At 44.8% G+C, this 25,936-nt stretch overlaps 1 protein-coding gene across 4 annotated transcripts in view; it reads left to right on the top strand.

Moving 5' to 3' along the window:
- znf385a (zinc finger protein 385A) overlaps positions 1 to 25,936 on the top strand; it is a 65,146-nt gene that overhangs the window by 13,333 nt on the left and 25,877 nt on the right. For 3 of the 4 annotated variants that reach the window (XM_034145466.1, XM_034145464.1, XM_034145465.1), the window contains exon 2: positions 25,352 to 25,512. In XM_034145466.1, coding sequence (XP_034001357.1) covers positions 25,352 to 25,512 — 161 coding nt within the window. Of the gene's footprint in view, positions 1 to 17,931; positions 18,011 to 25,351; positions 25,513 to 25,936 lie in introns of those variants that run through there. The other variant, XM_034145468.1, reaches the window with a different exon arrangement.

Genomic DNA, 25,936 nt, shown 5'->3' with positions numbered 1-25,936 from the left:
AGCGTTGGAGGGTGCATGAATAACAATTTCCAGCCGCAACGCATAAAAAGGTTGAGCAAAGCTTACGTTTGGTGTCGATAGATGTTGCATTAATCATGCTTGCTCTATTTCTGTGTGCTCAGAAGAGAAGAGGAGTAGAAGAGGGGGTGGAGGGTAGAGAGGGGGAGAATGGCAGACGGATAAAATGGAGTGAAAAGTGTCCTCATGAAAGAGAATTAGCTCCATCAAGCTCTGGGGGGGGAAGAGGAGATTCCTCCGAGTGCTGTTGAGATAGGGTTTCACACAAAGACCAAAAGGGAAATCAATTCTCCTTGAGATGAGGCAAGGTCAATTCATAGGGGCATGGATAGAGAGGAGGAAGCCAAAGGGAAGAAGGAGGAGAAAGTTGATGGAGCAACCAAAGAAGGGGAGAGCGGGATTGAGCAAGTCGTGTAGGAGGAGAGAGACTTAAGGGAGCGCTGAAGGGATAAAGGCAGAGAGGAAATGAGCAAACAGCGAGAGACTGGATACGGGGTAGGGTGACGATCTTTTGGCTAAAGCTGGCCTACGGGGAGGAATAGATGCTTCCTTCCAACATTAATGCATTGAGCTGCAGTCTCTCTGTATCATCTGACTCATTCAAAGAGGAAATGTGAGAAGTATATCTGAGACACTATTGGGAATTTCACCCTACAGCCCTGCATGAACTTCACTTATTACCACAAGGACATCTCCTCTGTGACATCAGAATTCCTAACACCTCACCTTCCTACCACATGCAGACACACAGGCTGAAAGACTGTACTAGCTTCTGCTTCTTAGAATCCTTGCGCTAGCTTGTAAGCCTTAATGTTACACGAACAGCTCAAAATAGCCTAAATCTCCACCCTAACGCTTCCCACCTGTCAACTAAATCTCGCAGTGTGTTTTTTTATGGTGGCTGATGTGATGCAGAAAAGCTTGGTGATAAAATTGAAGTAGTTTGAGCTCAGACCTGCCCTATGTTGTATCTTGCCCATTGACAGCTATACTGTAACTGAGTCAGTAAAGCCTCGATAGCAGGTATGGGATTTACGTGGCACTGGGCTTGGCGCAGGCGTCAGGTATGCACACCTGTCTCCACACAAGTCCTTTTCTGAACAAGCTGCCCTACCCCACAGAGAGAGAGGGAGAGAGGAACAGTTTATAGGGAAGGAGGAGAAGGGGCTCTGCCAGGACCTGCACCACAGCTCCCTGCACCTGCCTAGGGGCAGCGGGGGGAGGAGGGAGGGAGGATCAGGAGGGTGAGTTGCCAGAGGTGTGGATTAGAAGGCTGTAAGGGACACAGGGGTAATGCAGTAGCTGAGGTCAACTGTTCACAGTCTGTTACTATAAGTTTGTTTGTATCTTGTTGCTAGCATTCTTCACATTTTTGTACTTGAGGAATTTTGTTTTTCTTTAATGTCAGTTCTTATGTTCATTTAGTAGAGTACATTTCCCCTCCTGTTAGTGTCTTCTGATGCAGTAGCAGTCGGTATAATGTGAAACACGGATGGGTGAACTCCTGCTTTAACATAGCTCTCAGCTAACACTGAAACACAGACAGTGGCTGGTGATGTGGTTCAAAAGAGCACTGATGAATTGTAACAAATCAGAGGCAGAGAGGAAGAAAAGGAAACAAGCATTTCCATAAAATTAGCATAGCTGGAATCGCTGCAATTGGCCCGATGAGACAGGAATAACAGCATAAACAGCCACTCCACATTGCATTTTTCACATCTGAATAATGTCGGTTAATGTTCTGGCTTGTAGTGGGATTGCTTATTAAAGAAACCTCGGGCATATAACAGCATGTAGAAGTACAGCAGTAGCCAGCCCTTATACATTGTAAAAGCAGGGTTTCTGCCTCCATCCTACATTTTCTCATTTGTGCCTGTGATGGCTTGCGTAAATGTGAGAGATTGTATTTACAGTATAGCACTGAAGATGGTTTTTGTCTTTGTGCTGGGCCAATAATCACCAGCCAGCCTCTGCCACAAATCTTCATTAGAGGATTAGCCGGCAGTGGGACAGCTTGTGTTCCTTAGCTTTTATTGGTGGCCCTGCGTCCACTGCTTTCAGCCTCGGCTTCTCCTCTTCCTGTCTCCTCTGCTTAAGCATGTGAACACAGCCGCATGTTCACCTGTGAATCACACTTACACCACATGCACAGCAATACATACTTTGTTTTCTCAGTCTTTGCCCTCCTCTTTCTATCTCTGTCTTTCTCCCACATATGCTCAGACCCACATGTTCATAATGCTTACACATCCTGTCAGTTTGTTCCCTCGAGGTGCATCAGCTGCCCGGTGGGCACTCATACTCAAGACAAAACAAATTAAGGTCACAGTGGGAAGAGTAGAGCCAGCATAGCCAGGATCTGCCAAGAGTGTGTATGTGTGTGCCTATATCGTTTTGTCTCTTCTGACCTCTAAACAGTGGCATGACTCCAGAGAGAGCTGTTGTCAAATGGCTCCTGTCCCACTCAAAGGAAAACTGACCCTCATTGCACCATTTTGCAGGATAAAAGGTGCCATCCCTCCCTTTGAATTCAGGCTAGAAAACAGAGTGAAGAATGCTCTTCTGAAGGCCCTTTGATATCACCTGATGAAGACTAAGGGATTAGATTCCCTCTTGTGCCTGCTGGGAGTGTTGTGACTCATCTCGCGCTGTTGATGGCCCATCAATGCTCCTCTGATATCTGAGGGTTTCTTTCTTTTCACACACTTTGATAGTGAGCATTCAGCAGAAGTCTCTGACACCTTGTTGGAACACACTGATGTCCTTTTTGTCTACACCGCAATAGATAGATCATTTTTACATCTTCATGTCCTGTTGCTGTGCCTATTTGTCCTCTTTCTACCCTTCTACCTTTCAGCACTTGACTAGAGTAGATGTGTCCAGAAGTTCCACAGGGCTTGTCGCTGCCAGCCGGGCCTCAGACCTCCCCTCAAGGGCAATATCGTATTCTGCCTGACTGTGCGCGCCTGTGTAATCCATAGCTGCAGGGAGGGTGACCTTCACAGCAGGCAGCCTCACAGCAGGCTGCGACACAGGCACTCAGGGAAGAGGACAGCCTGGGCGAAAAGTGTGCTGGGGGCAGGACATGGAAAGTCTTATGGCGCATTTCCACTACACGGCCTCGCTCTGCCTCGCTCGGTATGGCTAGGCCTCGTTAGGACTGGCTCACTTTATGGCGCATTTCCATTACAGTTTAGGAACTGGGGTAGTATCTATAGTAACGCAGTGTAGGCGGAGCCGTGACGTCATCTTCAATGAGAACCCCAGAAAAACAACACAGCCGTTAGCTGTTAGCACTCAGAGCTCACAGCTCCTCATATATGTTCAGAAACTAGACAAAAGTTAAACAAGTACAAACCACAGACTGCCTGTGTCATGGCGAATACAGTCGCTGCTTTATTTATGTCTGTATAGGCCGTTGTTGTGAGTGTGGACGGTCGGAGCATATACTGCGTTAGCTTAGCCAATCTCCATTTAGAAAACACGCATTTTAAAAGGTTTTTCGCCTGCCGTCTGTCTGCAGACTTGTCAAAGCAGTAATTCATGGTTTTTACTAACCGGTATCAGTATGTTGTTACTTCGGCATCATTTTGAAACGTGTATTACATTTAAATCACGGTCAAATATGTCCATCTTGTTGTAGTTGTAGCCCCCTTGCCAGCGATGCTCTCTCTAGTTTAGCATACTCAGCCCGACTCAGCCTCGTTGTGGCCCTAGAACCACGATTTTATGAGGCCAGAAAAACTGTGAATTAGGACCCGCCGGCCGGTACTAGGCCAAGTGGAAACGCAACCAAAAACGGGCCGCTGACGTCACAGCCCTCTTAAACCGTGCTCCGCGCTGTAGTGGAAACGCGCCATTAGATAATTACCACCTTTCAAATTACACTCTCTACGACGTGGTTGCATGGCAAATTGAGTTTTTAGATACATTGTCTTTTTGACTACTTAGTTACTTCTATTTAATCCTTTAAGATACTGCTATATCAAACAACTTCTTATAAAGTATAGCTTAATTTTGAGCTAGTCCTGTTGAAAAAGAAATTGTTACCAAGTACCTAGTGTTAAAGCAGCATCCTGCAGTTTTCTCTGTCTAGGGAAAAAATGGCTTTATGTCATAGAACATTTAGGCCCCGGCTCCACGAGAACAAATACGGCAAAACGCATCGGAGTAACGCAAATGCAACCGCAAAAAACCTTCCGACCACACGCAATATACACCGGATTGTGTCAAGCTCCACGAGACGGCTCCGTTTACATCCAACCGCTGGAAAAGCTGCAGTACATATGCCGAACCTGTACGTGGCGCTGTAACTTCCTCCACAAAAGCAGCAACTTCCTCCACAAAAGCAGCGAAGAAGAATGGTTGTCATGGCTGCACTTCTGTTTATTCTCCGCGGTGGGGGCACATCCATGGGTGGGGGCCGAGGGAACCGCGCAGAGTTTTTCGCCGGTCAATGTGTGTTAAAGTTTAAATCTTCATGCTTCCTCATGCAGCAGCTGATCCAGTAAGTAAACCCGACAGTAAAAATAAACATATTTATAACTAGTTTAGGTAGTTTGAGAGGTAATTAAAATAGCTAAGGGTGGTGATCTGACTTGAAGTGTGTGTTTTGCTCTCGCTGCTTCACAGCCGGAGGAGCTGCGTGTCTCCGTCCTGTCAGATTAGACTTCACTCGCGTTTATGTTCATATCAAGATAAAGATAAATAATCTGAAATCAGTGTGCAGTGTACTTTTGCGGAGGTGAGCAGCAGAGGTGGGGAGAGGCGGGGAGAGGCGGGGCTATGAAACGCATGACCGTATAGGCGACCACACAGCCCCGTTGGACCCCCCAGAGCGCTCCGTTCCCAGATCTATCCACCTTTGGACCCGTTGTCGTTTGCGGGGTATGTTTCTACGTTTCCCTTACGGCGTCGTCGATCTTAAAGGGCTATACGCATGAGAAATATGCGGATTCAACCCGTTTTCGTCCTTGTGGAGCCTACGCCTTAGTGTGCATCCAATGCACCCTGCTGCCTGAGTAAAGGTGAAGCCAGAGCCAGAAAAAGTTATTGACAGTTATGTGAGGAGATGACGCAGCCAAATAAGTCCCTGCTCATGAATGATGCATGTCCCCACCGGCCCTGATGGAGAAAGAGAGCTAAGCTGGATGACAGCTGGGATGCTGTGTGTGCATGGTGCAGAACAAGGTGAAACTCTTTATGGTACAGCCCAGCTCTCTCTCTCTCTCTCTCTCTCTCTCTCTCTCTCTCTCTCTCTCTCTCTCTCTCTCTCTCTCTCTCTCTCTCTCTCTACATCTTCACTCCCAACTTTCCTTTTCATTAACACATTCACATCAAAATCATGAGTTCTCAGTGGGGCTGTTATTCGCTACAAGTTTCCCCTGAGCCTGTACAGCAACACAGTGACCTTAGAAATGGTCTGCTCTAAATCTCTGTCTCCCTCTCTTTCCTTTATTTACTCTTCCCTCTCCCCTTCTTTATTTTAGCATCTCCCTCTCACTGCGCCCCTTTATTTCCGTCAGAAACAATTACTGTATTTTCCGTCCCAGTGCCCTGTGCTGCCGCAGTCTGAGACTCTGATAGCAGGATGGAGCGAGATGAGAATAAAGGGGGTGGGATGCTTGCAGCACGAAGGGCAGTAACAGGAAAGGCTACATAATGGTTTGTTGTCGTCGTCACTGGAGCGTCACATCTGCCTGTCCTTTTAGCAGCAGTGAAGCAGCAGCTAGCACACTCTGTCCACAGTGTCAGTGGCCTGAACAGATGCACATGGCATGTACAAGCATGCAAGCTGCATATGCAAACTGCATCATAGCTTAAGCCTTATAGTTATGTTAATTGTCAAGCCGTGCCACGCATACCCAGAATAAGAACGCAAAGATATACACAAGCAAATCTTTAACTATGATGCCATGACTGTATGCGCATGTGGGCAAATCTTTCAAATAACTGACATTGCAACCTTTGCGCATTATATTCAAGCATTGTACACATTTTTGGAATTTGAGCTACTGCCTGGACAAAAATCAGGGAGTGAGATGGAAATTAAGACTTGTTTCCTGTCACTGTTTATAGCGCTACAGATACCAACCACCAGCTGACGCTCTTTGTCCTCCTTGACACACACACACACACACACGCACGCGCACACGCACACACACACGTGGACATATGTCATCATTGGCCTTAGGGGCATCAATATTCATTGAATCTGAAACTCTGACTTTTCCCATTTGCTCGGTCCGAACGAAGACGAGAGAGGGTATTACTTGGAGAATAATTGCTGGTGATAAACTACCTCTTCAGACGCCGCTACATTGATTTGGACAGAGCGTTTGTGTAAGGGAAAGTAACAGTGATAGATCTCAACACTTTACAAACGGACCCGGCAAGCATTTGAATAAAACATTGGGCATTTGAACAACGTTGGGGACAGCCATTAAGTCCCAGATTAGTAGCAAGTGGCTAATGCAGTCTGTCAGTGTGTAAAACTGTGTAGCTCTGCACCGCTCAAACAAACACATCAATCTGACTAACAGTGTGTGTCAACATGCTCCATGATTACCATGCTAATCCCAGAGCAACACACGGGAGACCACAGGAGATCATTACAATCCGACGAGAGGACTCCACTATAGTTTCAACTCCGACGTAGTAATGTTCACACACACACACACACACACACACACACACACACACACACACACACACACACACACACACACACACACACACACACACACACACACACACGTACACTTTCCATTTTACAGGCCATTGGGAAATAGTTGTTTTGACAATCAGCACAATGTAAATGGGTGCTGAATCTCCTGTTGTGCTTTGCTTTCACACAACACACACACACACACAAACAAAACATCTCTGCAGTTGCTATTCAGGCACCAATTTTATAGCACTTCAGTGTTAATGTCATGTAAATGTGTTGTGAGTGTAGAGATTTCATGGTGTGGAGGAGGGGGTGCCTGAGGGGTAGAGAGGAGGGTGATGGTGTGTGTGCATGAATGTGTGTTTAAATGGCGACTTTAGTGAGTACCAACAGACATCTTAACATACCATGACCATAATGGCTGCAAAAAGGGACTTGTGGAAAACAGAAAGGAAAGGTTTATGATGGTGAGGTGGGGGTCATGCAAAAATATGTTTGCATTAATTAATTTGGATCTGGTTACAAGTGGTAATGTGAAACCACAGTTTGCCCATGACATAATGTGTTGCTACTTGGCTTTCACACCTGATGTGCGACATGTCATTGTTAAGAGCAAGGTCATTCTTCTCAATGGAGGGCAAATATTGATAGTGACTTATTATTCCTGCAGTCTTTGCAGCCAAAGTTAATTTTTAGTGTTTAAATGTAATGAGTAGGTGGTACCTTCATTGTTTGGTGCACTTAACATATTGAAACCCGTATGAGACATGGGCATGCAGTCCAAAAAACAGCACATAGGGAATAAATTACTAACAGTACATAGTGGACATTTTGTATTATCTCTGCCATGATGAAAAGTCAAACTTACACATTCACAAACATGCACACATACTGTACATACATAAAAGATAAAGAGTCAGCCATAAAATATTTGTAATAGCGATGTCTCCCGAGTTATAGCTGAACATATCTCATAATATGGCAATGGTTAGGACAGTAAAGCTGTTTTTGTTTACATTAACCACACTCTGATGAAAATAAATCCCCGATAGCAGCCTGTGGTTGATGGATTAAGCTGCTTTGGGTGACAGTAAGACCTGAAAGCATTAACCTAGCAAATTAATTATGTCATTAGTGAATCTATCCAGTGTATTTGAAAGAGATTTAGTGACACATTGTCCTTTTCTCACATGGAAGCTCCATTACTCTCACATATTTGTATCTTTATTTATTTAAATGGCATTACACAGCTGCTGTATCTGGACAGTTCATGCAGCACCTAGAACAAGCTTCTCTTGTGCAGACTTGGGTTATGTTCTTCTATGTGCTTGACATCTTTCATTGTCACCTGGTATCTTTAGGACTGGAAATCTGCTGGCACGGCACATCTCAGTTTCACACACATAGACAGTGACACACATGCACACTCTCTCACTTTGGTATTGGGCTGTCCTCCAACATTAATACACAAAGCTGACGATGCTGTGGGACTGCATGCATGTCATACTGTCAGAGCAGAGCAGAGGAGAACAGAGTGAGATAGAGAAGGTGGGAGGGGGCTAATTTTGGATGCATGGCATGTGGAGTTAAGATAACCATCTTTTCTGCAGCTCTTTTCCACCACACTGTTTGTTCAATTACCATTTACTGCAGAGAGAGAGAGGGACACAAAGAAAGAGGGAGAGAAGGAACAGAGGAAGAGGAGAGCAAGGGCGATGGTTTTGAGAGGAGGAGGAGGTGCTCAGTGATGCAGAGGATGAGGAAGTAGATGTGAAAGAGTTGGAGAGACTACAGTGAGTATGAAAAAAAAAAAAGGGAGAGAGAAACACATTGTGTATAAAGGGTTGGGAGGCTGGGAGCACAGACTGGGGGTGAGCTGTGGTGCAGAGCTGACAAGTAGAGTAAACACACTGTCACATGAAGGTGACAGGTACAGAATCACGTCCTTACACTACAGCAGTACATACATGTTTCATTTGCTTATTAAATATTAAAAAAACATCAAATATTTGCCACATTAAGTCCTTGTATAAAAGCTTCCAGGCATGCAAAGTTTCTGTTATGAAACAACGCCACTGTTTCTGCTTTTGATAAATGTTTTGGGCTGTAAGTGTAGCTCCAAGAAAACTATTCAAACAGACTATTCCCAGCTCTCTGCATGGGGTCCCAACCGTACCAAATTGAGATATACAGTGATGTAGCTGGGTTCCTGCACCCCCCTTTTTAAAAATCATAATCCCTCCCTGCCTATCTTTCTTCAACCCCCCCCCCTTCCAGCTTCAGCCTCTCCCTCCCTCTCTCTTGCTGGCTCTGGCTCCAGTATACCGAGCAATTACAGAGATGATAACCACTGTCAGTCAGCAGCTCACAGATGAAGCTGGGCCTCTTTAACATGCTAATGGTATGCCAGATTCAATCAGGCCTTTGTATGGCAGAGGGGAGGGCAGCACTGCTCATTAAAATATAAATCATAATAACAATGAGGCCTGGGCTGCAAAGGCAAGCAGCACCTAAGCCACAACTTTGAACTCTTCCTCTCGCTCACTGCTGTTCTCTCTGGAAACACTCCTGGTCAGTTTTCCCTCTTTTCTACCTGTCCTCTCTCTGCCCTCCGACTTTCAGACTCACCAGGCCACCAAATCGTGGCATTGGTGATGTAGAGGTTGGATGATAGGGAGGAGGCGGAGGAGGGGGGTAGGGGGGGGGACAGGCAGGTTGCGTGAGGGGGGGGGTGCAGACTGAATCTTTTTGACAAACAACAAGAGATTATCTCAAGTCAGCACTCTGTCCTATCTGCCATTCTCAGTCTTTTCCCCTGTGTTCCTGGTGTCCAATAAGCCCCCACCTACAAACACACACACAGGCACACGCACGCACGCACGCACACACACACACACACGCACACAGCTAATTTGTATTCTCTAAATTCACAGATTGGAGCACAGAGGTCATCTCCAGGTCTTGCATAAGTTCAAACCCTCATGCAAAGGTTTTACTAGATAGATAGATAGATAGATAGATCGTACTTTATTGATCCCAAATTGGGAAATTGTTTTTGTTACAGCAGCATAAAAGGCATTTTACAATAAAACAAAATATACAAGAATAGAATAAAATAAAATATAAAATATAAAATATACATGTCAAAATACAAAATAGAAAATATACATACAGATATTATATATATATATACAAATATATATATATTCAAAATATATGGAATTATGGAGTATTAAATATGAAACAGATTATGTGTGAGTAAAATGTACAACGTGGTTTTATTTCTAGAGAAACTATGGAGCAGAGAGTTCTCTTCCAGCCAGAGGTGATTTATTGTACAGTGTTATTGCAGTGGGCAGGAATGTTTTCCAGTATCGGTCCTTGTGACAGGGGAGCTGCAGCAGTCTGTTGGAGAAGGAGCTCCGTTGACTGTCCAGCTGCAGGTGGAGAGGATGGCTGGGGTTATCCATGATGGACAACAGCCTGTTCAGTGTCCTCCTTTCCACCACAGCTTCAAAGGGGTCCAGCTTGATGCCGATGACTGACCCAGCTTTCCTGATCAGTTTATTGATCCTGCTGGTGTCACCGGCTCTTATGCTGCCCCCCCAGCAGACCGCAGCAAAGAAGAGTGCACTAGCCACCACAGACTGATAGAAGATCTCCAGCATCTTACTGCATACGTTGAAGGATCTCAGCTTCCTCAGAAAATAGAGTCGGCTCATCCCCTTCTTGTACACAGCGTCAGTGTTGATCCTCCAGTTCAGCCCATTGTCTAAGTGCACTCCCAGGTACTTGTAGACCTCCACAACTGCCACATCCTCTCCCAGAATGCACAGGGGCAGAGGAGGAGATGTCCTCTTCCTCCTGAAATCAATGACCATCTCTCTGGTCTTGGCCACATTCAAAAGCAGATGATTTCTTCCAGTCCACTCAACAAAATCACCCACCAGCGCTCTGTACTCCTCCTCCCGTCCATCCCTTATACACCCTACCACTGCAGAGTCATGCGAAAACTTCTGCAGGTGGCATGACTCTGAGTTGTATTGAAAGTCAGAGGTGTATAAGGTGAACAGGAAAGGAGACAGCACAGTCCCCTGTGGGGCTCCAATACTACCAACCACCACATCAGACAGCACACTGCCCAGCCGGACGTACTGTGGTCTGTCCGTGAGGTAGTTGGTAATCCAGGAGATGGTGGACGAGTTTACCCTCATAGCCTGCAGCTTGTCACTCAGTAGCCGAGGCTGGATCGTGTTGAATGCACTGGAGAAATCAAAAAAGGTGATTCTCACAGTGCAACCCGATCCATTCAGGTATGAGTGAGCACGCTGCAGCAGGTAAATAATGGCATCGTCCACCCCCAGGTGAGGCTGGTAGGCAAATTGCAGAGGGTCAAGGAATGATCTCACCTGCGGTCTGAGATGGGCCAAGACCAGTCTCTCAAGCACCTTCATCACATGAGATGTGAGTGCTACAGGGCGATAGTCATTGAGCCCAGAAGGAGTTGTCTTTTTAGGGACCGGAACAACGCAGGATGTCTTCCACAGCACCGGGATGGTCTCCAGGTGCAGGCTCAGGTTGAATAGATACTGGAGAACAGGAGCCAGCTGGCGTGCACAGGTCCTCAGGACCCTGGGGCTGATACCATCAGGGCCAGCAGCCTTGCCTTGGTGGAGTTTTTCCATCTGACTCTGGACCTGTCCTGTGCTCACAGTGAAGCGGGGGGGGGGGGGGGCTTGATGGCAGGGGGGATAGAGGGGGGGGGGGGTCTGAGGCAAGATGAGCAGAGGGGGGGGGGGGGGGGGGGGGGTCAGCTGCAATGTGAGCAGAGGGGGGGTGCAAAAGCCATGCTGGGTGGTGGAGGGGAGGTGAGAAGTGTAGGTGGTGAGCAGAGGGGGGATGTTGACGCCAGGCTGAGAGGAGGAGGTGAGGTGAGAAGTGGAGGTGGAGGAGACAGCAGCGGGCGGAGAGCTAAACCTATTGAAGAAGGTGTTCAGCTCGTTGGCCCTCTCCAGGGTGCCCACAGTCAGTCTGTCTCTCCCTTTGAAGCCAGTGATAGCCTTCATCCCAGCCCAGACATCCCTGCTATTGTTCTGCTGGAGCTTAGGCCCCGCTCACACGGGACCGTTTGCGTTTATGCACAGTATGCGTATTCAAAAAAGTCTTCCGTTCACATGCATTTGTTTCATTTAACGTGTCTGTTCAAACGAGGCCGCTGGAAACGCTGTAGTACATATGCCGGGACTGTAAGTGGCGCTGTAACTTCCGCCAAAATACACCAAAAGCAGCGAAGAAGAGCAGCCCCAGCAGCCCCCGCCGCAATGTTGCCATGGCTACCCTTCTGTTCATGCCCCGCCGTGTATTTAGCAACATGTAGTTCATAGCCTCATCCCAATACCCCTCCTCGACTCCTCTCTTCCCCTCCTCCGGGACTTGACCCGGAAATCGATCAAGACACGCCATTTTGAAGGACGTCCCAATAGCTGAAATGCACACGGAGGAGTCGAGGAGGGGTGAGGGAGGAGGGGTGCGGGAGGAGACGAAAGGGAGGATACACGAGAGCAGACTACGCGGAAGTGTTTTCACTACTCGCGTATAAAAGCCCCGCCCCCACCTTCACAGCTGGTCCATTTCAACACAGGAAAACGGAGAACTGGAAGAATGAGTGGAAAAGCGTCACATAAATGTATAAGTGCTCACAGCTCCGTGGGAATTATTATGTGCAATTCATTTCTTAAGGTTATACTAACAATTTAAGTCATGTTTAATGATCTTGAACGTCACTAAAACATAGCTATTAAGAAAGCTATTTCATAAATGGCTAGATCTTGATAAATAACAATTATTTGTTTTGTTTTGTGTTAAGATATTCAGGAGTTCAATTATTTAAAATTCACAGTCCTGAATGTGGGTTTGTGGTGAATGTGGGGATCTACAGGACACACATTTTCAGAGTAAAGGCTTTCACATTATTATAATTATAATTTTATTGAAATGTACATTTTACACCAAAACGGAACACAAAAGCAGGACCAACCATCATACATTGAATTCCTTGACTAAAAAGAGAAAGATTTATAATTTAAATACATATTTAACAATAAATGGGCCGGTTCTAAGGGGTTATTCAGTTAAACCCAATGAGAGGGGATACAGCTGTGCACATGTCATCATTAACAGACGTCGTTTAAGAGTGACGTTTGAGTGAACGAGGACATCCCAATTAATACCTGAGGACTCCTCTGTCCTCGCGTCACCTCCTCGTGTCTCTCGCTCGCATCTTACGGAGGCGGAGCTAAGACGCAAGGAAGGGATGCGAGTGAGGGAAAGGAGGAGTCGAGGAGGGGTATTGAGACGAGGCTCAGGTAATTCTCCATGTCCACTTGTTGCTGATGGTTGTGGTAGAGGAGCTGTATATTTTTGCACTAATATCTGTAGCATGGTCAGTAGCAGTAGCACTAGCAGTAGCTACTGACAGGAGGAAGTGTGTGTGGTGATTGCTGGTATTCAGCGGGATATAGTAATTTCCTCAGCATATGGATAAATGCTACGGGGAAGTTAACTGAAAGAAACCGAATCTGTGGATATTGCATCGACCGACGTCTCCGTGGAGAGGACCCGCTCAGAAAAGAGAGATATTCTCTACAAACACCGGGTGAGATCCTCCTTTGTCAATATAATGGATCAATGCATGAAATCTGACTTTGTTTAAGCAGTATATTGGGCGTTAACTATTCTGGTTTGCCTTTTATAATATTATTTCATTCAAGAACCCCTTGTGCGTTTAATTAACACAGCTATTTTTGATAGTTGCTACAGCAATGAGCAGGAGAGGTGCTATTTTTTTTTTTTTCGCTATTTTTTCAGGAAATATTCGTATAGAGGTGATTACACGGACTCGGTTGACCCCCCAGAGCGTTTCGTTTGCAAATCTATCCACCTTGGGACCCGTTATCGTTTGTGGGGTCAGTTTCTATCGGCCTCTTAATAATAGGGCTATATACGCACGCGAAACTATGCAGATACAAGCAGTTTTCTCCTCGTGTAAACTGCGCCTAAAAGCTTCCTTTTTCTTATTTAAAAGAGTTTTCAGGTCACTAGTAATCCAGGGTTTATTGTTGGGGAAACAGTTGACAGTTTTAGCCGGTAATATTGTTTGTTCACAGAAGTTGATGTATTCTGTGATGCAGTCAGTCATATTATTGATGTCCTCTCCATGTGGCACACAAAGCACGTCCCAGTCAGTGGTCTCGAAGCAGTCCTGTAGAGCCTCATTAGTCCCTGGAGTCCATTTCCTCACAGTCCTGGTGGATACAGGCTGCCTCTGCACCAGATTCCAGATTCCTGCACTAGCAGGAACTGTTATTTCTTCCCCCACAGAGACACACTTACATAGTACATTAAATGTGTGTCTGAAAACACTTTGTCAGGGTCCCAAGCCAGTTGTTAAAGGTTAAAAGACTATTTCGACATTTTGTAAATAAATGCATTCTATGTTAGATGAGAAGATTTATACCACTCTCATATCTATATACAGAGGGAAACAGCCGGCCTGGTTTAATCCAGTAATGACAAAATATACCTAAGGGCACCTCCAAAGTCAATTAGAATATATGGCCAGTTGTCATTTCTTATATTGGATGTTGTATTGACGAAAAATACAAGATATAGTCTATACTCTGTTGATGATGGAGCTTTTGACAAGGCAACAGACACATTTTGTGACCATTTGACAGAGTTTAACCCATTGCTGACTGAAGTCTTATCGTCAATTGATAGATGGTATCGACTTTGAAGTTATCCTCACGACTAGTCTGCAGAGTTATCCTTTATCTCTCTTTGAAGCTCTGTGATCCCATGACTCTCCAGCTGTGGACCGGTGTTATTCATCACCAGGTGTCCCTGCTACCCTTGTTGTAGGTTATTTTAAGAGAGTGAACACTTCTGTGGTGTCGATAAATATTAACGTGAGATGAGGAAAGGGTCGACCGTGGGACAGAATATTTGCTTTAGCGGTGTTTTGCTTCACAGGGGTGACCCTGATGTAATTCAGCTGTCACATTCACCAAGCATATTGCGCCACGTTTGTCTGATATCCTCATTACTCTCATTACCATGCTACTTTGGATAGCATTTCAAAAGCCCAGATCTCCTTTCATCCACGGAGATGTGATTCATAGATGCTCACTTCCTTTTTATTCAACATGCATCAACACTGGAGGATGCAAGTTTGTGTGTGTAAGTGTGTGCAGTTTTATGTCCACGTGTCTATGGACCCCAAATGTATTACAGACAAGACCAACCAGAGCTCAATGAATAATGCATCTGCATAGAAAAATATGCTGAATATGCCTGAGCTGAACTTGAGGGTGTGGGAGGAGGCATGAAAAAGCATAAAGCTTGTTCTTGACTTAGCTTCCATGAGACAACAGAAGGAAAACACCGCTCTCTGCTTTGACAAATGAGCTCAGGTCTGGTTCAAGGAGGTTTCCCTATTCTATTTAATGAGCTATCCCAGGGGAATAAGCATCTATGGGAAGATTTTTTTGCGTGAGTCTCACTTACAAAGTCTCAAATAGGTTGCCTGTTAGCACACAGTTTCAACCAGGTGTTTCATATTTTCGTTTTAACCTTTAAAAATTCTCAGTAGCATGATTCTCTAAGCGAGCACACCTCCCCAGCTGCCAGCAATTCTTTGTAGAGGGAGGTGATGGATGCTGATTTAAACAAAAGTGTCATTTGTGGTCACACCAATGACAAGTGACATTACAAAAGAGACCCTCCAGCACTTAAAGAGATTGGGCTGTGGTTGGATTGCCAAGCGATGAACAGAGAGCGACGTGTTAGAGGACATGCTCGTTTGTTGAGCTACTCCATATTCATAGAGAATACACTGCAGGGCTGAAATGAAAGCAGTGGCCATCAACCACATAAAGTCTCCTCCCCCACTCTATTAGCCTGATAGCATATTGCCCTCTACCCTCCTTGGGGAATGCAAGTCAATGAAATGGACTGGCAAACACTGGGCAGGGCAATGTTAATGCTGCTGTTCTTAAAAGAGCACAGGTATGTGTTTTCAAACCCCCCACATGCCCCTTGCACAAACCTGTCATGCATCCTCCTTTTCTCCTTCCTTAGAGCGGGGGGGGGGGGGGGTCTAATCTTAGAGATAATCTGGTGCCTTTGTTGCCATCCCCTGAAGTGTATTTGGGTTGATCCACCCGTTTGTGGCTGAGTGATTGAATTCCATACCTGAGGGCACAGGTTTCTGGGAGGTGCATGGGAATAAAGTTGCTAGCCATTGTTCCACCTGGGTGTATGACCACCGCCTCAATCAAGGGAAGAATGGCAGGAGATGGTAGAAAAATGTGGGTTTGGGTGGGGGCTGGGTAGCAAGGAATAAGTAGGAGTGAATTTGAAGAGGCTGCAGGGAGGACAGGAAGGGTTTGCTGCCTTCTCAGACAAAAAATGGCCCCTCGTCTGAGTTTGTCCCGCCATTAATTTCTCTTTTTGCTCCCTGTTGCTGTGCACTGATATACAGACAGCATTTTCCCTCCTCCTACCAGACCCATACATCTAATCTCCCTCCACTGCAGTGGATCACTGTCTTTCAATAGATACAACAAAGCAATGCTTTGGTTCCACCTCATTCCAACAATCCATCCATCACTGACGCAGACATCGCCTACAGCCAGAGACATTCAGACACATCTCCACTGGACTACTATGTGATCATCTTACACACCTGACTGGCCCTCGGCCAAGAGGGGAGCATTCATTACAAAAGGAAAATACATAAAAAGATAGAAACCTGAGAAAGAAAGACAGCAGACCGGAGGGAATGTAAGAGAGGAAAGGGGAGATGGAGGTGAGACTGTTTCTCTTTTTACAGTAGCTGCTGGTTGATAGCCTCACCATGAAGGTGTTGTTAATAAAATCAGTTGCTTGATTAGGAAGGTCAAAACCAAAACACACAATGTGTTCCTACACAGGCTTTTCTGTTTGTTAAATGTGTCTGTGTGTACCGGAGTGCACCATAGTTTTAATGAGATTTAAAGGGAAACTCTATTGAAAATAAAAGCAAGTGTCTATAGAAACTTCCTATACCGTCTGCACCGCAGCAAAATCCACTTTCCTGCCTCCTACAGCTGCAGTCGTCTGCAAAAAGAAGGCTACAAACTTTCCAGAGATACCTTTCAAGCCTACAGGCAGTTATTGTAAGAGAGTCATACATTTCTGTCCGACTATTACTTTTACAGGACCAGTTTTGGAAAATAATTAAGGTTGCATAGAACTTACCATATAAGTTAGTGATAAGGGTTGAATTAAGGGAAATAATACGCCAGTACCATGACAAAGGTAACCTCACAGGGGTCTGTGTTAGTGCGTACTTGTGTGTTTGGGTTGTGCTCTCACTGTGACCCACTCTGTGTGAAAACTGTTGCAGCGCAGTGTGCCCTGTCTCCACAGTGGTACTGTGTTGAGCTGCGCTGCGCTGTTCTCTCTGTGTTCCCATCATCCCTGGCTGTCCCCTCCCATTATCCTTGACAGCTATTTGTCTGTCATTACTGACCTCAAAACAGCACAAACACTCTCTGTCACCACACACACACTCGCACGCGCACATACACAGGCTGCAAGCTATAGCTGAGCCTTGCAATGCAAAATCATTTTGTGCCTGTGCTATAGTTCAAACTTAATTACATGGTGCGGCTTCACCACGCTTGGTGCTACAGAGATAAATATCACATTGGAATGTAATAAGACTTCAGACATATTTCATTAAGTCTTTAATCCTGTCCTGAATGGGTTGCTGCATGTTGTAACAAGAAGCCCAACATGCGGCTACTCTCCCAAAGTATCATCATTATCAGAGCCCATTGATTTAAGGAGGAACCTGAGTCAAAGAGGATATTAGTCATGTGGTAGAGAATAGAGTTGTATCATTTTACTGGCCCACCTTTACTGCCCTTGCATTCAAGGGCAGTAAAGATAGATAATACAGATCCAGTGTAAAAAAGAAAGGGAAAAAAAGGATTGGCTTTGCAAAGCTGATCACATTGCTGCAAATTATCTACAGATCAGGAAGGTCAAAACCTACTCTAGAGGGATCAGCCCACTAGATACGTGTGCATGTATGTGCATGTCTCTGTGTTTGTGTGTTGTACCATCACAATCCCTCATCCCATAAGCATGAGTAACAAAAGCCAACAGCTTTCAAAAGTTCAGTTGCTGCTGGACGAGGAGCCAAACGGAGATTTATCTGAAGGATTAAAGGGGTGTGCATCTGCTTCCGTGGCTCAAACACGTGCATTCGCCCTGGTATGTACTCTGGACACTTTGTTTTGTTCATTTGTCGTATGACAGGCAAAGTAGGGAGGGGTATCAGAGGCAGGCTGTCTTCACCCTCATTCCATCCCATTATTTCTGCATCATACCTCCTCCCTTAGCTCCTATCTCTCTCCGTCTCTCTTGGAATCCCCAGCCAGCTCCCCTGTGTCTACCAAAGAGACAGACTGGCAATTAAATCCTCCCAGCCTTAATTCAGCTACTTAACAGAGATCAAGGTAGGATCTTTTGGGGGGCTTTTTGGGGCCTACCTCTGTCATATTATCTCACCAGGGTGTCATTACCAACCCATCCACTCTGTCATTACGCACGATACTCCCCTTTGGGAGAGACTGAAGGTTTACCCTGCCTTATCTGTGTGTAGCGGGTACATCAGTGTATATTTCTGTGAGGATCTGTCCTGGGTCTGGTGTTGTTCATTATATGTGGTTGTTTTTGGAAGAGAAGCTGCTCTTGAAATTAACTTATTTACTCATTGTTAGTTGTACTTTTTCTTTTACCCTTTTGTTGCTTTAAAATCCAAGCAACAGATCATAATACCACACACTTTGCAGTGTGTACTTTACTTGTACCTTACAGTACAATGAAATTAGTAAAATTGCTCTTCTCCAAATTGGTAGGTTGGGCATAGTCTGAAAGACGTACAATTAGAGGGGAACGTTTAGCACTCTACCTCTGATGTAGAAATATGTACAGACACAAACATGTGCAGTTACTGACGCTGATAGAATAAAAAAACAAAAACAGAAACAAAGTCAGTATTCATTTAAGCATCTTAAATGCATCATATTTCACAAACCAGCACAGCGCTGAACAGTATAGGGTTTCTCCATTGTTCACAAACCTTATAGCAGTGCATACATTTGGATTAGGGACCAAGACATGTTCTGACTTATAACTAGCACTGTGCTGGAGTTTGTGACCACTATGTCATTTCTCAGAAACTAAGCTTTACCTGACAAATAGAGACACACACACACACACACACACACACACACACACACACACACACACACACACACACACACACCTTACATGCAAGATGAATGCAAACAGAGAAGCCAACCTGGATTTTAGGCAAGGAAACAAGTTTCAGCCTCTCTAGCTTTCGCCTGCATAATCTTCCCATTAAGGCGAAGCAAAACACCAGCAGTGTTCAGGCAGCAAATCAAACAGATCTTTATCTACATACACCTATCCTTGTGTGCATGTATTAACCTTCATAGGAACATGTGGTTTTTATATTTCATAATCATTTTCAAGCTGTAAAAAGAGAACTGGAGGTGGCTGCTTTGAAGTTTACAGAAGGGCTCAGCAGCACACTCTTGTGGGCAGTTTAAGTTACATCTCAGGTTTTGAGAGGTGAGTGTTGTATGCTTCATATGAAGGTGGAAAGCTGCACCGTGCAACTCCCCGTACAATGTAAGCTTTGTTGCATTCAGTGCTTTCTCTGAATAAGCACATCACAACCTGTAAGTCAGAATCTGTGAGTTCATCATTCCTGGCAGAAAGGGTCACAGCTATGGAGTACTGCTGCTACATCTGTTTGTGTAAGGAGCATCCATGGAGGTCAGCAGCTCAAATACAGGGGCCAGACAAAAAGTCAGGGCTAAAATGAATGTGAGAGAGTCTGTATACGGGGACAGGTGGAGGTAAACTTAAAACGGATTCAACCGCTTTATGATGCACACAAGTATAAAGGCAGAGAGACTTGTGAGTCAGAAGAATGTTGCCTTTCATGGGCCTTGCTGTAGCTAATCCTCTATATCTGTTAAAGCGGGTGCATTCAGGTGTAAGTGTGTGTTACAGAAAAAGTGAATTAAATCTCAGTATAGGTTATGTTTGCGGGTGCACATACTTGAGTATTTGATGTGTGTTCTCATGAATTTGCCTGTTGTGTGTGTGTGTGTGTGTGTGGGGGGGGGGGGGCGGCGCTTTTTCCATGGTACATTTGTGCAGGGTTTTTGGTCAGGCCTGTGATCCTGTTGATTGCGCTTGAAGTCAGGTGAAAGGGAGGCACACCGTCGTGCTGGGCCCAAGACTACAAGGGAATACTAAATGGAACAGGGCCAGATTTTCATTCTCTGTCTCCCTCTTGTACCCTGTGTCCGCACGCTGCCGCCACTGCTGAAATGAATTGGCTATTCCTGTAGGGCTGGGCACAGCTGTGTTCGGCTCAGAATACACACTGAGCTGATCATGAGGGAAGCGAGAAACGAATGAGAGAGAGAAATGAGAGAGGGAGGGAGAGATGGTAAGAGAAATGGAGACAGACAGACAGACAGATGGAAAGCCATTCGTCACACACTACAACCCATATGAAATATCAGACCAGCAGGGACATAACAGACACATCTTACAGCTTCGCCTTACCACAAACACTGTAATACTAATAAGCCAGTGATTTAGGTCACGAGGAGTCCCCTCAGTGGTTATGAAATAGTCTGGCATCCCCAGTTTGTATCTCTGCATTTCGTTTGGAAATGTGCAGACAGCCACCGTGCTATGAATTGTCAGACTGGGTCTGAGGAACTATATTACGAGTCTAATCTACTTGTCGTTTTTTCGATTTGATATAGGAGGCGATGGTGGGAGATATGTTGAGGAAGCTTCTAGTGCAGCCCCTGGTCTATTTAAATCATCTCACTGACTCAGAGTTCTCTCAATAATGAATACATAAGCCAAGGCTAGGTTTTCTCAGGATTTAGAGCCAGCAGTTATCTCAATCTCAATATGCCACACACACTAGGTCGATAAAGTAAATTATGAACGTTGCACAGATAATCACTAAAGTGATTTTGAGACAAACAAAACTTTGAGATGCCAAAAAAAAAATCTTATGTGTCGGTTCATTATGTTTATGCCAGTCGGGTCCTGTATTGTTATGTATTGAATTTTACCAGCATTTCTGTCTGTAATATTCCAACATCAATCATATCAGCAGCACTAACTATAAGCTGAGTTTGTAGTCCTGATGTCACCCTACCCTCCGCCATGTGGAGGACAGGTGCCTGCTTCACGGCCCTGCAGAAAGACGAGTTGGCAGCCTGACTGTGACCACCTCCTTCTCCCTGCCTCTGCTGCCAACAACCCTGGCACATCTGTGGCTGTCCAGCGTGTGTGGTGCCAACTACCCTGCTCTCATTGTTCTCTCCTGAATGCACCCAACGCCCATGGGATAAAAGGCTGAACACAGTGTGGCACAACCTACACAGCCTGTTAGATAATCTCAAGACATGAAAAGATTCTCTTAGCCTAGATTCTAGAAAAAGCTTTTTGTCTCCCTTCGCAGGCAAGGACAATTTTCACAAGATGTTTTCAATATCAGCTTCAGTTTCTAGAGTGAGACATTCATTGAGGGGAACACTTTTCTTTATAAGATAATTAACGTTATATAATCATAATACTGCATCAACTCATAATAATTGGATGAGGTCGGGAACACCCAACAGATTGAATGCAGTAAGCATATGTAAATGCTCTTAGCCCCCTCTCTTTCCCTTTGCTTGTGGGTTATTTTTCTCAACTAGTTCAAACCCAAACAAACAAACACATATAAAGTTAGGGAATTCAAATGTGTCTCATGGAGAAATAGGATTGGAGAGTATTGATTTGTGTATGTGTGTGTGTATGTATATTTCCCAAGATGTGGCCAATAGCAGATTTATCAGGGCGACGCAGGCTGGCAAATTATTCCAAATAGGAGAATCAGTCGCTCTTGCCTTTGATCTCCCTTCTGCCTCCTCTCTAATTGTATCCCTCCTTCTTTTCCCTGCTACACTCCGTCTATCCTGCACCAGTATTCATCTTTAACTCTTTCCCCTTTGCTTCCACCTGCATGTAGCCAGTTCGGTCTTTTATACAATATCTATATGTGAAAGGACAATGTTACAGTAGGCTTTTTGTAATCCTTCTCTCCCCTTTATGCACTTAATTATACTTGGGAATGCCCTTATTAACATTAATTCCCTGCATTTCTAGCTGTTATTATCATTACAACTACATGCCTGACCCAAAACCATGAAATCTGAATTTAAACCAAAGATGTTTTTATTTGCAAGGCCCAAACTCAAAATGGCGTTTCCAAAGACATAACTGTAAAGCCTCTCACTAAACACACTTTGATTACCAAGCCCTTTGGCAGTGTCCCACAGGCTGTTTAAGAGCTGATTATGGGCTACTGCAGCCTGGTAGGATTCCCGGCATGTCAAAGGATTTAACAACATCCAAATCACTGTCTAAGTCCTCTTCCAGACTGGCGTGTCAGACATTTGCACAGATAAGGCTCCAAGAGACGGTAGGTACAGCTACGGGAGGAGAAACAGCAAAGAAATAGCTCATTGAGACATGAATACTAATTAAGATCTGTTGGAAATGAGTTGAAGAGTAAATCAGATATAGGAAGATGGCCCATCGCAGTGTCCCTTAAGGTCAAAGTTATGTCTTCAAATTGCTTGTTTTGTTTGACCCAAGACTTTCATTTTATAATGGTATCAAAGCGAGAAATATTCATATTAAAAAGTGGGAAAAAACAGTTGACGTTCAGCATTTGTGCTTGTTGTTAATTAATGTTAACAACATGTCAAATTGTTATTTGTTAATTGTTGAAAGAATCCGTTCAGCACTATGTTACCACCGTGCACAGTAGCAATGCCGTTTGAACTCTGGCTGTGGTTTTATTGTGTCATGTGGTTATCTTGTTTTGTGGTTACAGAACAGTCTTTTAAGAAAGAGTTATCGTATTATTAACTCTGGCTTTAATGCAAGGTTTTGTGCAGAGTAGGGTCTGGTGGGACCACGTACAAACATGCATTGAATCACACACACTTCTCTAGCACACATACCCATAATAACTTGCACAGGTCACACAGACACACTCCGGCTTGATTCAGCGATTTTGTTTGATTTACACTGTGGGAAAGTCCCCAAAGAGAGGTTTAAATTAATGGGGTAATTATACACTCCGAGAATAAAGCAGCCACACTCTTGATTTATGCACACTCTTAAACACACTCTGATTTATGCACACTCTAAAACACACTCTGATGGGACAGATTGGGTCTTTGCTCCAAGGACGAATGCTCCTCTTTCTTCTCTCGGGTCTCCGGCTCCATTCACTTCCTCATATCTCCCCCCCCCCCACCCTTCTGCTGCTGCTGTTGCAGAGACACGTTCTGTTCCCCGGTCAGCCAATCTCCGTCTGTCTGCCTGCAAGAGGCTGGCTGACCTACTGCCTATTACACGCTCCCTGTTCAAGTGCAGACTCACTGGGGAGCTGCAAACATTACTACTGTGCAACTACATCCAACAGAATCACTCCTTCCAAGCCAAAGACACACACACACACACACACACACACACACACACACACACACACACACACACACACTGCTGCATAAAAAAACCCCGACACCAATGGAGGCCATGTATCATCATGCGACATAGTGTCATGATAAATGCAGTGAAGAAGCAGTGTATTAGTCATGTTGTTAGTGGTGCAGCCCCAGAGGAGGAGCCCCCTTCATCAGTCATGGAGGTAGAGGTGGGGGAGAGAGCAGCTATAGGACCTCCCTCATCACGACAAACAGCATCAAGGAGGTGCTCAGCTTAAAGACTGACTCACAGTGAGATTTGCAAATTGGGAACAACAACACACAATAAGTTTCAATTGTTACACTTACATTTTTTTGTAAGTGAGTCAGCCTGCGATGGTGAGACGAGCACAGCCCACCAGCTGGAAAGCCAACAGACACTTGTTTTTCATATATAAAGAATACTTGCATGTGTGGGCATGGGTTTCTGCATTCATGTGTGTGTATGTGTGTATTTGTGGTTTGTTCAGTGATAGAAACTTAAATGCTGAACTGAAGGTAATGATGCAGTACTCTCCACCTCGAGGCCCACAGATGCGCAGCAGAAGGCAGCTGGGCTTCAGCTGAGACAGCACTTTCACTCAGTCTGACAAAGTCAAGCTCTCTTCCTCTATCTCTCTCTCCCTTGCTCTCTGTAATCCAAACTTTGAAGACTGCATTTGCTAACACCATATTCCCCCACGCAGCAGCCACATTATTTTTCTCTGATCGCATTCATTTGACATAAAGCTTGATGAAAATGCAGAGGTGTCAAATAAAGCACAAATTACCATGTGACAGCATGGAAGCAGGTAGAATCGAGTTGCAGTAGGAAGCAGAGGGAGGGACAGCAAGTAACGGAGTGAGGGAGTAGCTTAGAGCAATCCCAAAAAGGAGAGCGGTAAAGCTATAAGTCTCGGGGGAATTTGAAAGCCACAGAAATCCAGTTGCGGATATTAAGAGGCTTAATCTAAGAGCTTGCTGAGTTTTGCTGTGTGGGCCCCATCACTATCATCCTTGACAGAGGTTAAATAGGCGACGAAGGGGGATAAGGAGGAAAGGAAAATAGGGCAGATGGGAGTTAGGACGAGAATAGGAGCCGTGTATCATTATGAAAAGCCTTGCATGCTTTCATAGGAGACTTAAACATTTACATGGAGGCACAGGTGTGTCTGTGTGCGTGTTCTTCAGCTTCTGTGAAAATCTGCTCAAGCAGCATGTTGGATACAGTCAAAGCCGGGAGCATGTGTCAGACATGAGCAGGGTAACCAGAGTCCATGAGTCATTCATTACATAATTGGACACTACCAACTTTTTTAACTCTAGTGCACGAGTCGGGTTGACATAAAGCAACAAATGCTAAGATGGAAGTCATTATCATCAAGCTGCAGATGTCTCCCATGAGAGAAGAAGAGAGGGGAGTCACAGGCAGGTGGATGAGAGAGAAATCCCCACAGCCTCCTTGGCATTCTTTTCTTCTCTGTGGCATTCCCGCTTCATTTAATGTGCATGTTTTAGTGCACCTAAAATTATTCTATGAGGTGAATTTAACAAAGCCCATAAAACCTTCAGTATAACCGCATTTGTGGCACAGCAGTGCTGCTGCACTTTGGAGCTTCATTCTTGCCAACTTGTCAGAAAACTGAATGCGTCCAGAGCAATCATTCAACCGTACTTCACAGACCAAATGCTGCTTTTTCTCTCAGTTTAGAGATGCAGTGTTCCACGGGGATGACACATGGTTTTGCTCTGTATGCAGAAAGATAATTGCTTTGCAGTGCAATTATGGCTTATTGTGCTATTTTGAATTCAGTGGCAGCTTTCAGGAAAACATTATGTGATAAAATTCAATAAAATGCATTCAGTATATCACAAAATACATTTGATTGCCAAATGAACATGCATTTGAGTTGGAATAAAATGCCATATAAATGTATTTATTCCTGTCTTTGTCTGTGTGCAGGAGGCATAAACCGGGCCGGGGCGGCAGTGCCGACATTCTTGAGGACCCCCACCATGCTCCAGCCCCACCTGGACATGAAGCACTTCATTTCACACCTGCAGTTCCCCATGGAAACCGCCCATCATCCGCACAGCATGAACCTCTTTCACAACTTCAACACGGTGAGAGTTAAAGCAGACACACAGACACACACACATACTGCAGTCTTTTAACTAACCCTGTGCAAAAAGGGACCCCTTCGTAAAACATATATTTTTCTAAATGTAATTTGCTTTAAACTCTCTTTCAAATATTGAGGTGCTACCGTAGTCTTTAACACAGGCCTGACTACAAGGTAATCCTGAAACCGAACCATTTCATGTCAAAACACTCTGTCGTATTTTTTTATTCTGCAGAAAATAAAAGAGCAGTTCTCGGGCCATCCTCATTGCTGTGCACTTCAAACACCACCGTTTGTTTGATGTAGTATTTATTTGAACGGAGAGGGATCTTCCTGTTTCCCCAGGCCCAGACAAACATCTTATCATTTAGATTAGACCGTAGAGAGACTTAGCATTTCACCAACTCAGCATAATATGCCGCCTG

This window comes from Trematomus bernacchii, unplaced genomic scaffold (assembly GCF_902827165.1).
Source record: "Trematomus bernacchii unplaced genomic scaffold, fTreBer1.1, whole genome shotgun sequence".
Taxonomy (NCBI): domain Eukaryota; kingdom Metazoa; phylum Chordata; class Actinopteri; order Perciformes; family Nototheniidae; genus Trematomus; species Trematomus bernacchii.
The sequence above is the reverse complement of the archived record's forward strand: the minus strand, read 5'-3'. Positions and strand labels throughout refer to the sequence as shown.